The following is a 16,773-nucleotide window of genomic DNA, read 5'->3' as shown; positions in this document are numbered from 1 at the left end:
ACAACTACAGCCATGCTAGGTCATTGAAAACCGCATGCCACAAACTTCTAACAAACTATCTTATGTTGGCACAGTAATACAGTCTTACTAATTTTAACTTGTTCCTTTCTGAAAACTATTCACTTTTATCTCCATTTGAAGATTTCTTTTTTAAAAATTGTTATATTAGGAAAATTACTAGTAATGAATACATATGTAATCGCAAGTTAATACCAAGAAGGGTTCAGCCTATACCAGGATTTGAAAATATATTCTGAAACAGGAAAGAACTTAATAATGGATTGTAAACTGAATTTGGTTTCTTGAGGAACTACTTCATTTTAACAGTAAGCTACTAACATAAGCTACTTACAGTTGTCATACTTTACTTGAAAATGCATGAGCAATTCCTACTGAAATATTAGGAGCACTTGCTACTACTTGCTCATTGTCATAACCCAGTGCTTCTCAATTATTTTCTGTCATGCCCCCCCTAGGAAGAAGAAAACATTTCGCGCCCCCCCGCGTGACTGTAAATAGTATCATTTGTCTATAAAATTGTTATAAGTACACCTCTGCATAACACTGTATCCTTATTAACGTATAAGAGAATAAAAAAAGAAAAATGTGGATCAATTTACAACAAAGAATAGCTTTATTAACTGTAGCAGAAAAGATTTAAAGGAGCACAGCTAGAACATATATATACATATATTTATATATAGAGTATCACAGAAGTGAGTACACCCCTTAACATTTTGTAAATATTTAAGTATACTTAAATATTTACAAAATGTTAAGGGGTGTACTCACTTCTGTGATAACACTGAAGAAATGACACTTGTATGTGCATGTATACATGTTACGGTGAAAGTCCGAAATCTGGTGAATGTCGACATTCACCGGTGAATGTCGACATTCACCAATCTCGCTTGGTGAATGTCCGAAATATTTGCTAAATGCCCTTATTTCTGACTTACACCGGTGAATGTCGACATTCACCAAGTACGTTTTCCCCTCTCTTTGGGGAGGAGGAGAGCCAGAGGATCGCCTCTCTTTGGGGAGGAGGAGAGCCAGAGGATCGCCTCTCTTTGGGGAGGAAAGTACGTTTTCCCCTCTCTTTGGGGAGGAGGAGAGCCAGAGGATCGCCTCTCTTTGGGGAGGAAAGTACGTTTCCCCCTCTCTTTGGGGAGGAGGAGAGCCAGAGGATCGCCTCTCTTTGGGGAGGAAAGTACGTTTCCCCCTCTCTTTGGGGAGGAGGAGAGCCAGAGGATCGCCTCTCTTTGGGGAGGAAAGTACGTTTCCCCCTCTCTTTGGGGAGGAGGAGAGCCAGAGGATCGCCTCTCTTTGGGGAGGAAAGTACGTTTTGCCTCTCTTTGGGGCATCCTTTGAGGCGATCCTCTGGCTCTCCTCCTCCCCAAAGAGAGGGGGAAACGTACTTTCCTCCCCAAAGAGAGGCGATCCTCTGGCTCTCCTCCTCCCCAAAGAGAGGCGATCCTCTGGCTCTCCTCCTCCCCAAAGAGAGGGGGAAACGTACTTTCCTCCCCAAAGAGAGGCGATCCTCTGGCTCTCCTCCTCCCCAAAGAGAGGCGATCCTCTGGCTCTCCTCCTCCCCAAAGAGAGGGGGAAACGTACTTTCCTCCCCAAAGAGAGGCGATCCTCTGGCTCTCCTCCTCCCCAAAGAGAGGGGGAAACGTACTTTCCTCCCCAAAGAGAGGCGATCCTCTGGCTCTCCTCCTCCCCAAAGAGAGGGGGAAACGTACTTTCCTCCCCAAAGAGAGGCGATCCTCTGGCTCTCCTCCTCCCCAAAGAGAGGGGGAAACGTACTTTCCTCCCCAAAGAGAGGCGATCCTCTGGCTCTCCTCCTCCCCAAAGAGAGGGGGAAACGTACTTTCCTCCCCAAAGAGAGGCGATCCTCTGGCTTTCCTCCTCCCCAAAGAGAGGCGATCCTCTGGCTCTCCTCCTCCCCAAAGAGAGGGGGAAACGTACTTTCCTCCCCAAAGAGAGGCGATCCTCTGGCTCTCCTCCTCCCCAAAGAGAGGGGGAAACGTACTTTCCTCCCCAAAGAGAGGCGATCCTCTGGCTCTCCTCCTCCCCAAAGAGAGGGGGAAACGTACTTTCCTCCCCAAAGAGAGGCGAACCTCTGGCTCTCCTCCTCCCCAAAGAGAGGCGATCCTCTGGCTCTCCTCCTCCCCAAAGAGAGGGGGAAACGTACTTTCCTCCCCAAAGAGAGGCGATCCTCTGGCTCTCCTCCTCCCCAAAGAGAGGGGGAAACGTACTTTCCTCCCCAAAGAGAGGCGACCCTCTGGCTCTCCTCCTCCCCAAAGAGAGGGGGAAAGGTACTTGGTGAATGTCGACATTCACCGGTGTAAGTCAGAAATAAGTGCATTTAGCAAATATTTCGGACATTCACCAAGCGAGATTGGTGAATGTCGACATTCACCGGTGAATGTCGACATTCACCAATTTCGGTCTTTCACCGTAACATACACACACAAACACACACATATATTTCCTGCATGCAGTGATTTCTAGAAACAACACCTGCTCGTCTCAATGGGAAAGACCCATGCATCCCAGATGCGAAGACAGTCCAAGTGGTCTCTCCCTCTGTCTCTCTCTCTCCCTCGTCTCTCTCCCCCTCTCTCTCTCTCTCTGCCTTTCTCTTTCTGTCTCTCCTTCTATTTCTGTCTGTCTTTCTGTCTCCCTCTCTCTTTCTCTCTCTCTGTCTTTCTCTGTCTCTCTCTCACTCTCTCTGTCTCTTTCTGTCTCTCTCTCTCTTTGTCTCCTCTCTCTCTGTCTCTTTCTGTCTCTCTGTGTCTCACTCTCTCTTTCTGTCTCTCTCTTCTCTCTCTCTCTGTCTTTCTCTGTCTTTCTCGGTCTCTCTCTCCTCTCTCTCTCTTTCTGTCCCTCTTTCTCCTTCTGTCTCTCTCTGTCTCTGTGTGTGTGTGTGTGTCTCTCTCTCTGTCTATCTCTTTCTGTCTCACTTCTCCCTCCCTCCCTCTCACTAGCTCTCTCTTTCTCTATCATCTTCTGAAGGTGGGGGGGGGGTTGAAAAGGGGCCCATTTTTTGTGCCTCCTGGGGCATCTGTGCACCCCATTTTTCACCTCCCCCACCCCTAGAAGCATTCTACTGGCAACAAATGGGCAAAAATGGCCTGTTTTTTGGCCAAAACCTTCCCCTCAAGGCCAGTTGCAGGGCGTGGATCCCGCTCGGAGAAGGCGGAGCGGCAGCTCCTCCCTCAGCCAGGAGCCAGCGGGGGCTGGTCGGACAGGCAACCTTGGCGGGAAACTCCAGTCCGCCGCCGCCGCTGCGCTGTTGCCGCCGCCGTTGCACCCAGATGGAAAGGGAGCCTTCGCGCCCCCCTTTACGGAGCCTCGCGCCCCCCCTGGGGGGCGCGCCCCACTATTTGAGAACCACTGTCATAACCAGAAAAACTGCAATTATCAAAGTAAAATAAATTTCAAAGCAAAGTTATTTGACATAAATTATATAGGTAGGTTTAGGTCAATATATTTAAATAAACAAATAAATATGCTGCATTAAGCAAATATGGTGACAAATGAGGCATTCAAATTTAATTTTGTTCATTGATGAACATGTTTTTAATCTCAGCTGAAAATACTCATGCAACGAATTGTGAGAAATGATATTACTGTCCCCTTTGTAAACAAATTACTAGTCTACACAGACAGATTAGCTATCTAGAATCTCTAATCTGTGCTCTCCAAGCAGAAATTAGGTGTCCAATTCGGCCATTCCACTCTATGGAGATGCCATGCTATCCGCCCCCTCTACTGCAAAGATCCCACAGCAGAAGAGCAGTCTGGACAACCATGGGATCTGGCAGGGTGAGAGCTGTGAACACAAAGCTTTTGCTGTGACCCAGCATAACAGATATAGTGCTCTTACAGGTCAAGGTAGTTGTGATAATGATGACCCAAATAAGCAGGGGGGCGTGGTCCAAAATGAAGAACTTACTTCGGAAAGGCGAAATGGGGAACCAGGTATCACACATCAGTCACATAAGAAGAGCAAGGTATGCAAAAAGAGAAGTCATCTTCTGGTTGGTGATTCAATCAGAAGGGATGTAAATTTAGGAAAGGATATGGAGGTTTAAAAGAGGTCAGGTGTCTGCCAGGTGCTACTGCCAGCAGAGACAAGAGGCGTATTCTTAAAATAGTCAAGAATGCAAGTAAGGACTGTGACATTGATGCTATTATACATCTTGGCACAAACGATCTATCCAAAAAAGGTGTACTTTCTGTGAAGAATGATTTCCAGAGCTTGGAGCATGAACGTAGTAGTGTAGGTTGTAGGCTTATCTTTTCAGAGGTTTTACCAGTATATAAGGAACAAAAAGGAAAGGACCAGCATGTAGCAGAGTTATTGTGTGGCTAAAGGAGTGGTGTAAAAGGGAAGGCTTTGGTTTTATTAGTCATCATGCCTGCAGCTGGTCCAATGAAAAACTATACAAAAGAGATGGTTTGCACCCATCCAAGAAAGGGACTGAGTTACTTGGCATTAAATTCACAAGATTTTCTGGATAAACCTTTAAACTGAACAGGGGGGATAGAGAATTAATTGATACAGAACATTTCTGTCCCCTGTAATCTAAAATTCATAGGGTTATCAGTGCATGTAACATAGATGTTTGTGCGGGTAAGATTATCACTCCTGCTGTCAAGCAAAACCAAGCATTTAATAGTGAGTGCCATACCATGTGCATGAATCATACAAGTGGCAAGAAAATAGGGGCAGTCAGGCATAACACAGGTTATGTAGACAGTAAACACAAGGTTAATCAAAATGGACTCAAATGTCTATACACCAAAGCACAGAGTATGAGGAATAAACAGGGTGAATTAGAAATTCAAGTAAATGAGGGCAGATACGATGTTGTTGCCATTACAGAAACTTGATGGGATGAAACCCACAAATGGAACATACAGCTAGAAGGATTTAAATTATTTAAAAGAAATAGACCAAATAAAAGAGGAGATGGAGTTGCACTATATATAAGAAATAACTACATTGCTACAGAAATAGAGCACAACAATGATGAGAACTATCTTGAATGCATTTGGGTCAATATTAAAGGTTGGGGGGTGGGGGGAAAATGACATTGCCATAGGTCTATAGTACAGGCCACCCAACCAAGCAGAAGAAGTAGATGAACTTTTTGCTAGTCAGCTAACTAAGGTATGTAGGAAGCACACCACAATAGTAATGTTTTTTTAACTACCCTGACATCAACTGGGAAACAAACTCTGCACCAAGTGGAAAATCCAACAGGTTCCTAACAAACCTAGCAGACAACTTTGTTTCCCAAAAAGCAGAGAAAGGAACAAGTGGATCAGCCATATTGGACAATTCTCACTAACAGAGAGGAAATTATAGAAGGTGTTAAAGCCACAGGAACCCTGGGGGCAAGCGACCATGCATTATTGGAATTTAACATTATGCAAACACAAGTAGTAGAACAAAATCAGAGTCTTGGACTTTAAGAGAGCTAATTTCAATAAACTTAGAGCGAGCTTGGGAAGAATTCATGGATGAGAATCCTCAAGGGGGAAACAACTCATGAAGCTTGGGAAATTTTGAAAAATGAGATTACAAAAGCCCAGTCTAGCACAATACCAATGAAGAAGAAAAATAACAGCTCCCAAAAGAAACCAGCATGGCTGCATAAATAACTCTCTGACAAATTGAAAGACAAAAAAATAAGTATACAAAGTAGAAAAAGGGGGACATAACTAAGGCAGAATATCAGAAAATAGCTCGAGCCTGTAAAGATGAAGTGAGAAAAGCTAAGGCTCACAATGAAGAAAGGCTTTCCACAAAAGTAAAAAATAACAAAGAAAGCTTCTTCCAACATGTTAAAAACAAGAAAAAAGTTAAGGAAACAATTGGTCCATTGCTAGGAGAAAGTGGCAAGAAGGTGACAAGCAACAGGGAGAAAACAGAACTATTTAACTCATGTTTGAATCTGTCTTTACACAAAAGGAAGAAACAGTCCAACCTATCCAAAACAGCACCACAAAAATCAGATTAGGAACACAAGTTGAAATAGGGAAGAAAATATTAAGTGAGCACCTGTCTACCCTAGACGAGTTCAAATCACCAGGACCGGACGGATTACATCCCAGGTTCTGAAGGAACTGGCAGACAAGATCTCAGAACCACTGAACTATATCTTTCAGAGATCCTGGAGCACCGGGGAACTGCCAGAGGACTGGAAAAGAGCTGATGTGGTTCCCATCTTCAAAAAAGGAAAAAAAGTAGATCCAGGAAACTACAGACCTATCAGCCTGACCTCAATACCAGGAAAGATTCTGGAAAAGATAATCAAGCAACGAATTAGCGAACACCTAGAAGTAAACAAAGTAATAGCCAAAAGCCAACATGGGTTTGTCAAAAACAGATCATGCCAGACTTATTGCATTCTTATACAAAGTGACAAAATTAGTGGACCAGAGGAATGCTGTCGATATAATTTACTTGGACTTCAGTAAGGCATTTGATAAAGTAGACCATAACCTACTACTAGATAAAGTAGAAGAATGTGGGCTAGACAGCATCACCACCAAATGGATTCGTAACTGGCTGACCAACCGCACTCAACATGTAGTCCTCAAGGGAACTGCATCTACATGGAGGGAAGTATGCAGTGGAGTACCCCAAGGCTTTGTTTTAGGCCCAGTACTCTTCAACATCTTCATCAATGATTTGGATGAGGGAATAAATGGGGAACTCATCAAATTTGCAGAAGACACCAAGATGGCAGGAATAGCCAACACTCCAGAAGACAGGCTTAAGATACAGAAGGATCTTGACAAACTTGAATATTGGGCACTATCTAATAAAATGAAATTCAATGGTGAAAAAAGTAAGGTTCTACATTTAGGCAAGAAAAACGAAATTCACAGGTACAGTACAGATGGTACCTTGCTCAATAGTAGCAACTGTGAGAGGGATCTTGGACTCCTAGTGGACAATTTCCAATTTCCACTATATTTCCAATAACCTATATATATATATATATATATATATATATATATATGTATATGTATATGTATATGTATATGTATATGTATATGTATATGTATATGTATATGTATATGTATATGTATATGTATATGTATATGTATATGTATATGTATATGTATATGTATATGTATATGTATATGTATATGTATATGTATATGTATATGTATATGTATATGTATATGTATATATATATATATATCCAATAACCAATTTCATTGTATAACTAATTTCGTTGTATTTAAGTACAATGAAAATAAAGATTATACTTATACTTATACAACCACTTAAATATGAGCCAGCAGTGTGCAGCATCTGCCAAAAAAGCCAACACAGTTCTAGGCTACATAAACAGAGGGATAGAATCAAGATCACGTGAAGTGTTAATACCACTTTATAATGCCTTGGTAAGGCCACACTTGGAATATTGCATTCAGTTTTGGTCGCCACAATGTAAAAAAGATGTGGAGACTCTAGAAAGAGTGCAGAGAAGAGCAACAAAGATGATTAGGGGACTGGAGACTAAAACATATGAAGAATAGTTGCAGGAACTGGGTATGTCTAGTTTAATGAAAAGAAGGACTAGGGGAGACATGATAGCAGTGTTCCAATATCTCAGGGGTTGCCACAAAGAAGAGGGTGTCAAACTATTCTCCAAAGCACCTGAGGGTAGAACAAGAAGCGATGGGTGGAAACTAATCAAGGAGAGAAGCAACTTAGAACTGAGGAGAAATTTCCTGACAGTTAGAACAATTAATCAGGGGAACAGCTTGCCTCCAGAAGTTGTGAATGCCCCAACACTGGAAGTCTTTAAGATGATGTTGGATAGCCATTTGTCTGAAATGGTATAGGGTTTCCTGCCTAGGCAGGGGGTTGGATTAGAAGACCTCCAAGGTCCCTTCCAACTCTGCTATTGTATTATTGTATTGTATTATATAGAGATTCTACAGATTTTTGTTCTTCTTTTTTAACCCACTCTCTTCATCCTTAACTATTTTATTGTATTTCTCTTCAGAGTCTTTTCTTCTGGATGCCAGCCAGAGTATGTGTAGATAAATCTTTTCTTCAAACAAGGAATTCACAAAGAATGATAAAGCATAACTAGAAATTTAGCATCACACTACAAATGCTTCGGAAGATACTTTGAGGATGGGGGTGGGGATCTCTTAGCATGCCTGAATAATACTAAAACTGTCAAATGAAAATGAACAACTCAGACTACCTAAGTGAAATACATAAAGGAAAGGTTCACTGACATCAAAGGGTACATTCCAAAGAGATTTGTTCATTATCATACTTTAAAAAACACTGAAGATGAAATGAATGATGTAGGTAGGTTAATTGTAGAATATTCTAAATGGGAACTCTTCCCAAGCAGATAACCTTTATGAAACATGCAGAGACCACAAAGAAAAATTAATCAGAAGTTTATATATCTCTCACTTTTTCTATGGCTTCCTTTTCAGATTCTCAGAGTAAACAATAGAAAATTTGTATGCAATATTTTGAATACTAATTAAAAAATAATTCTGTTTTGAAGAAAACTGTTAAACAAAAGCTCTGTAGGCTTTATAAGTTTAATCTTTATAACTTTATTTAAGTGTCCCCATAGGATCACAGTTTAAAAATTAAAATGTGTGGTTTAAAGTTAAGCAGTATGTAATAATTCTGCCAACCTAGCAGTTCAAAAGCATGTAAAAATGCAAGCAGAAAAATAGGGACCACCTTTGGTGGCAAGGTAACAGCATTCCATTTGCCTTCAGTGTTTAGTCATGCCGGCCACATGACCATGGAGACGTCTTCGGACAATGCTGTCTCTTCAGCTTTGAAATGGAGATGAGCACCACCCCCTAGAGTTGGGAACGACTAGCACATATGTGCAAGGGGAACCTTTACCTATAATAGTTAAGATGGATCAAGCATTATCAGCAAATCACCTATTCAAACAGAAGCATTACTAAATTTATTTTTTAAAAACAGATATGACTTAGGGAATATCACTTTAGAGTCCTTGGCACTCTATTAAGCTTGGGTGTTGCTTGCAGACATTTTATTACTACTATGATTAGCTAACATTTTCTGTGCTAAGTGCTTCAGTGCTCTTCAGTTGCATTGAAGAGTTACCTAACCATGTAATGAACCATCTGCAAGAAAACACACAAGATCAGAGATTACACACATTTTCTTCTACTGAACATTATTGTACTGATGATATATATTAATATATGAATTATCAGAATTGCATTTTTCTAAGTTAATTAAGAGCTATCTGCCTTGATACTATAACATGATTAGATTGCTTTTCATCAGTATTTTGAAGGATAAAACAATGCAATATTTGAAGATTGTTACTTGCCATGCTATTATATCCCAAATTCTAGTATAAAATAAATAATTTTAGGTCAATAACTGTCTACAATTTTGAATAGCAAGCCAGCTTATTTTTTACCTATGTGCTTCACGTCACCTCCTGCACCCGGGGGTGCAGGATTAGAGCTAATTTTGTGGGTGGGACTTAATTTTATCACATGCGCTCAAAAACATGATAGGGCTTTTTTTCAAGGTGGGTCATCTTTTTGGAGAAACACGGTATTTATTTGCTATTTATAAGTTTGCATCCAATTCCCCCTCTTTGATAGAAACCAATACACAATCAGGCAAAATATTGCTTTCATCTATATTTCGCCCTGTTGCAGGAAGTTAGCTATATCAGATTTTATCTTCTACTCAGAAGACGCATGAAGAGAGGAAGATGTGAGCCAGAAAACCAGACAGTAGCAGAAGACTGTCCAGAAAACTATTTTATATATCACATTTCCCCCTTCCCTCCATTATACTTATTGTTAATTTTCCCTCCCTTTTTTCTGGTATTATAAAACTAGAAAATATGTGTTTCTTTTTATTATGACTGAATGACATATTGTAGTCTGACACTTAAAATAAACTATTAGATTATTTAGATTTACTTGCCAAATAATGTTCATTACTGAATTAGGAAGTAGTAAATCAAGAAAAATATAGATGCCAAAAATGACTGTTTTTGTAAGTCACTTACAAAATCCCTAACTAGCAATATATTGCTACATAGCCTTAATTATTTCAAGGTATAAATATTTTTAATATCAGCCCCAAATAGTATATAATGGAAAAATTCCTTGTTCCAAATATGTAATTTATAAGTCTCATCACTCAGCAGAAGTTGTTAGTGCTCAACAAACGACATTTCATGAAAAACAGATAGGGGTGGGGGGAAAGTCTGAAACAGTCAGAAAAGAGAAACTAATTTTCAGTGACAGTATAGTCTTTCATCTTAAGCCATGCCTTGAACTCTACCTTGTTTAATTATTAAAATCAGGAGCTGCTGTGCAAGATCTGTCTGCTTTTGATGGTTCTTAAATTCAATCCTGCTGACAGACTGTATCCATTTCTTGCCATATATATTGTTACATATAAGAAGCTTTGAGTACTAATTTTTTTCCCAACACAATCTTCATTAACAAGAAATGTTTGAATAAGCTTTAAGGGGCAACATCAAACTGTTTTTCTATAAATATGTAACACTGATAAAAATGTTTAAACAGACTTGATTTGGAATACACAAACATTTTCTTTATGAAATCCACATACACACACTACCGTATGCTCCATCAAAAGGAGAACACCGATACATAACGCCTCAAACCCAGCTGTCTGGGTGAAGAACAGAGATTTCTGCATTCAAGTTAGTACACTATCTTCAATGTCATTTGAAAAAGGAACTGATGAAAAGACCTTGTACATGGATGAAGAATTATTATGGAACTCTGGCAGTCCCCTTTTAAGAAGGCTGCCACGTGGAGTATGGGAAAAAATAGTATTTGTGGTATTAATGTAACACTTACAGTTGTTTTGGTCTCTGCCAAATATTCTGCTTCCATTTTACTTAAACGTGCATTTGTATCCTCCAGCAATTCTTGGATATTTTCTGTATGTTTTTTCTGAAGATTAAACTTTTCTTTTTCCATCTCAGCTACTGCATTATGGAGCTATAAAGACAAATACAGTTCACTAACCCAGGAAAATTTAGGGACAATTCAGTACTATTAAAGCTTTTGAGCTTTCTTTGATTTATATCACAACTTCTCATTCAGGAACTGAGGAAGGCATATATTATTCAAATTTTAAAAATATATTTCTATAAACATATTCTATCTATGACATTTCCTAAATTTTAAGCTAATTGTATCACTTAATAGACATTTATCTAAATTAATAACGGCACAATAATGGTAGCATGGTGGCCTAGGGGTGAAGACGCTCGCCTCCCACTTGGAAGGTTGAGAGTTCAATCTTAGGTAGCAGCAGATAGTTCTCAGGGAACAAAGGGAACATATCTACTGCGAGCTCTATGTAGACGTCTGGAAGGGCATCAGGCCAGTAAACGCTCAGCCCCATTAAGCCACTCCAACTGGCCCCTGAATTCAGGGATTACAAAGTCATAAAAAGAAAACAAAAATAAATGTAAGGCTTAAATGAGGTCAATTATACATAATCAGTATTATGAATGTCTTCTTCCATATTTGAACACCTTAAGCAATCAGTTCATTTGTGAACAAAAAGTTTGATAATATTTAGCCATAAGGCTAAATTAAAAAGTCAGGCAAATGCCTTATCAAAGAGTACCCATATTGCTAACATTTATTTTGGGATTGATAGAATTTTATTAATCATATGAGTCATCTAGGCTATTGAAACAGCTTAGCTATTTAACACCAGAATTTTGCTGAAAATCTACTGTGGTTTCTTCCTAATGGGAATCAATAACAGAAGCAACCTATTTATTTCTTGCAAGAGAAGAGTTAGTCTACAGTGACAAAACGTCAGGAGAAATCTAGTAGCCTCTTTTCCAACAAATGTAATTAAAAGGCATCAGCTTTTGTGAGCTGCAGCTCATTTTATCAGAAGCACAGAGTGGCTATGTGCAGTGAATGGGTAACCTCCTATCACTCAAACAGCATATGGCAGACCCCCAACATGTCGACTGACAAGCAAAATTGTAAAGAGACTGTCAATCAGTAGTGGGTTCCGAATCCCGTTCCAACCGGTACGGTTGGAAAGGGCCTGGCATCGTCCATATGGACGTGCACAGCACGCGCATGCGTCTTACCGTCCAGCAATGTCTCCGCAACACTCCAGCTGTTCGGCGGAGCATCGCACAGGCGCTGTACGCGTCATGCGCGTGCGTGGAAGTGCCGAAGACTTTAAAGACAAGTAAGGAGTGCAGGCGGGCAGGCCTCTGGAGCAACGTACCGTAATGGTACCCGGTGCTCCGGGCAGGCTCCGGTACACCCGTACCGGGGCATACCGCCTGCAACCCACCACTGCTGCCAATGCACATATCCCAAATACCTCAACAAACAGACAGGCAACTCTATAATAACTTTAAATGTACATGTATACTGAATTTCAGTCCAGGAGGTGTGGATAACAACTTTTCCCTAAGGAAAAGGACATTTTCCCTTCCTCTGTCTTTTCTTAAAAAAATATTTTCTTGAGATAAATATTTTCTTGAGGCAGTCAAGTTATTCTCCAAAGCACTTGAGGGTAGGACAAAAAGCAATGGTGGAAACTAATCAAGGAGAGAAGCAACCTAGAATTAAGGAGAAAATTCCTGACAGTGAAGAATTAATCAGTGGAAAACTTGCCTCCAGAAGTTGTAAATGCTTCAACAAAGGAGTTTTTAAAGAAGAGGTTGGATAACCATTTGTCTGAAATGGTATAGGGTTTCCTGCCTAAGCCGGAGGTTGGACTAGAAGACCTCCAAGGTCCCTTCTAACTCTGTTATTCTATTATAAATGAAAAGGCAGCAGCTGGGAACAGTTTACCTGGAAGGGAAGGGGAAATGGACAAAATGCCTGGAAGAGAAAAGAGAGAGAGAGAGAAAGATTGCTTAAAGATCAAGCAAGATGGAGACTGGAAACAGTCACTTGGTTTCAGTGAGCCAGTCTCCAGGAACAAGAAAGAGGTAAGCAATATTTGAGCAGAAGAAAACCTTGATAAGTATGAAGCTAATCTTCTCTGGGAGTGACATGATTGAAAATCTTCCGGGAGCAGAAAACAAGACTTGCTCAAGCAGGGAGGAGGCAGAGATTCCAAGTGAAAAGGCAAACTGGCTGGGTCCTATAGTAAGACCAGAGCTGATTGTCTATGGGTTGAAAATGAGCTCAGGAGCCTAACCATAATCCATAAATCTCTAGGGAGAAAACAGGAGCTAAGAGGAAGAGTTCCTAAAACGTTGATTGAGGTTTATAATCTATGAAAGTCAAGGATTAGTCAGGATCAGTGAGCTGGAGAAGTGAGCTGCAGGAAATCCCTTTTCTCTGAGGTAAAGTAAAAGTTACAAGGAAGGAACGCCTTCAGATACACTCACCTGCCTTACGGACCCTGAGAACCTGGATCTATCTGCTAATTGTTTCAAGGAACCTGTGGCCGATTTTTATATCAGAAATGTACTGTTTACATGCAAACTCCATTCATACATGTTTTGTTCCTTCTAAATTATTTTAGTCTCAGATCCTGCCCATTTAGATTTCTGTCCTATTCCCCTGCTTGTATCTTATGGAAACTTATGTTTGAAGGGGTGTGACTATCAGCACAAAATGCCTTATTTTATCCAGCTATAACTCTCTAGGCATTTTATAACATAAAGATAAAAGAAAGTTTTCCTGTTCCTTTTCTTTTTCATATATTTAATAAATTAATTTTTAAATCGTACGATTGATGCTTTTTTCTTTCAACTTCTACAAGGGCAAGGAACTGAGGCTACAAAGCTTATTTTCTATTACTGTCATGATCTTTATCATTTTATTACTATTCCTACTTTATGGGAATAATAAAGCTACGAGAAGCTAATCTGTCTCACAAACTGCTGTGAAAGATTAGGAGCTGAGGAAAGACATTACCTTGCTCTTGGAAGATGGGCGGTAACAGCAAGAAATTCTACATACCCAATAACTAAAATAGGGCTGAAGGGAAGTGCTTTTTTTTATCACACAACCCAATTTCAGTCCCATTAAAATTACTCACAAAACCTGAAAACATAAAACAGTGTCATGTATTAAAGCATTGCAACAAGATATACCTACACTAGTGCACGTTTGATTATAATATTTTATAACAGCATTCTCACTGTCCTCATGAGCAATTTATGTACAGACCAGGAAGGTAGAGTACAGACAGACTATGGTGAAACAGACTGGCTCACGGTCAGCAAAGGAGTATGATAATATTCTTCCCTTATTTATTCAAACTTTACACTGAATATGTATTAAGGAAAGCTGGAAAATGAATGTAGTTTTAATATTGGAGGAAGGAATCTCAATAACCTGTGCTATGTTGGTACCATGATAGACAAAAAATGAAAAGGATCTGCAAGCCCCAGTACTAAAAGTAAAAAAAAACCATGAAAAAATGGGATTAAAATTAAAAATAAAAAGTTCAATCTAATGAGAAGAGGTAGAACAACCAACCTTAGAAATGAAATGAAATAAAGGTATCAACGTGGTGGATACCTTCTGCCTTCTAGGATCAACAGTAAAGAAACAAGCAGTCAAGAAATGTGCTGCAGACAAACACTAAACAGAGTAGTCACAAGGGCCTTGGAAAGCATAGTTGAATGTGATGCGTCTATTCCAATAAAATTCAAAATAGTACAAGCCAAGATATTCCCCATGATACTCTATGGAACTGAAAGTTGGACTTTAAAGAAGCAAGATAGGAAGAATTTCAATTTGAACTTTGGTGTTCGGAGAAGGTTCCTGAGAATAATGTGGAAGGCCGGGAAAACAATCCTATATAGATCATTGAACAAATCAACCCAGAGTCCTTACTCAAGGCACAAATGACAAATTATCCTATTTTGGACACATTATGTAAAGACCCAACTTTCTTAAAAAGGCTCTAATGCTGGGAAAGGTATGAGGAAAGAGAAGATGATGAGCAGCAGCAAGGTGGATGGATTCAGTTACACAACGATCATTGCACCTTCAGGAAGACTTGAAAGAACAGATTGGGGATAGAAAATCTATCCCTGTGGTCACTAGGAGTCAAAAATAGCACATAATCAATCAATTAATAACAGCATTTTCCAATACAATGTTTTGGTGATATGCTGTGACAACAAATTTCATACTTAAGATTTCACTTATTGAGAATTATAAAATCCATATAAACAGAAACATTTTGTGAAAATTTTATATAAAATTAATTTTAATGTTTTCATTGACTAATCAGTAACTGATTTAAAATTTGTTGTTTCCAATTAATTAGGCAAGAGCTTTTGGTTTTTATTGTTGTTTTCATTTTCATTATACTAATTAAAAAATTTACCTTTTTCTCCCATTCATTGTTCAAGGAATCTGTACTATGTTCACATAACTTTTTTAACTCCAGAATTTGTTTCTCTTGAGCTTCTCTAATGACTTGTGACTCACGAACAAGTGTCTGAACTGTCAGAAAATAAAAGCAACAAAATAAAGTACATGAGATGATAGGCTATTCTCTCTAGCAAGAGAGATGTATATTGCTGATTTCAATAATTTGCAAGCATTGTTCTTTAACATACAGTATGAAAATTGATCTCAGTTATCTTTTAATACAAAATAATCAAAAGTTGATAAAACAACCATAAATAAATTCATAATGTTTGGAATAATATTCTGATTGAATTTTATTTTAAAAATTAACTGTTTCTTCTATTGTGTCTTACCAAATTTTAAATATATTTTTTAAAAATCAAACATTATTCCACTGCCCAATGCTTGGATAGACTGGATGCCAACTATCAGTCTGTAGATTATCTCTATAACTATAATTACAGAATACAAGATAATTCTTATGTTCTTTCTTTTTATTAGAGTCACTGAGCAGTATTGAAAATAGAAACACTCTAAAAATAAAGTTTAAAAACATGATAAAATTTTACAATTGATGGTGAGTTCATTGGTGGACAATCCAAGTCTGCCTAATTTTACAGGCAATATAACAAAATTTAACTATGTTCAAGAAGACTAAATCAACTCCGAGATAAAAAGTGAAGCAACATAATTTTGCTGTGAGTTCCCACTGACCCCTATAGTGAAACACTAGAAATAGCAACTTACAACAGCTCTTCCAAGCTAGGAACGTATGAAGTTAAGTACTTTATACATATCCTACAACCCTAATAAATAAATTCTATTTAAACATCAAGCAAGCAAAAAATATGAACTACATAGAACTGTAATAGCAAAATGACACCACAATCTTTTGGGAACTGGGAATGTCAATGCAACTCAACCCAGACACAGCCTGATGAAAGCACAAGAAAGAAAACACAATATTCAAATTGCCACTTCAAATTTCGGATGATACAAGAAGAGCCAAACTGGATAAAACTAATGTCATGTTTAGTCCAGAATTCTGTTCCCACAGTGAAAATGTTTCCAATCAGCCCCTTTTTGTGCTTCACATTAACTTGTACCAAAAATGTTTTCTTTTCTAAAGTAACATATAGCAGTTGAGATTAAATCTTACCCCTTATGAATCCCTCAACACTTCAGGTTAGTTACCTTCATTATGGTACCATTATGCTTGTGGTATCAAATTCATACAATAAATACATGCATTAAAATATATGTAATTTATTACAATTTTAACAAATAAAGTTTATTTATATCCAGGTGTGAGAATTTTACTGAATCTCTGATGAGGGATTATGTGTCTAACTT

General features: G+C 38.8%; 1 protein-coding gene across 5 annotated transcripts in view; it reads right to left on the bottom strand.

Annotated features, from left to right (window-relative positions):
- Nucleotides 1–16,773, bottom strand: part of CEP112 (centrosomal protein 112) — a 308,615-nt gene that overhangs the window by 226,073 nt on the left and 65,769 nt on the right. For all 5 annotated transcript variants that reach the window (XR_014175685.1, XM_081956682.1, XM_081956685.1 and 2 more), the window contains 2 exons: nucleotides 15,395–15,513; nucleotides 10,909–11,052 (listed from right to left, as the gene is read on the bottom strand). Coding sequence is in view for 4 of the 5 variants with exons in the window: in XM_081956682.1 (XP_081812808.1) it covers nucleotides 10,909–11,052; nucleotides 15,395–15,513 (263 nt within the window). In the remaining variant the exon portion in view is untranslated. The remainder of the gene's footprint in view (nucleotides 1–10,908; nucleotides 11,053–15,394; nucleotides 15,514–16,773) is intronic.

Source organism: Natrix helvetica, assembly GCF_964273705.1.
Source record: "Natrix helvetica genome assembly, chromosome: 1".
NCBI classification, from domain to species: Eukaryota; Metazoa; Chordata; class Lepidosauria; order Squamata; family Natricidae; genus Natrix; species Natrix helvetica.
This window is presented reverse-complemented; position numbering and strand designations above follow the sequence as displayed.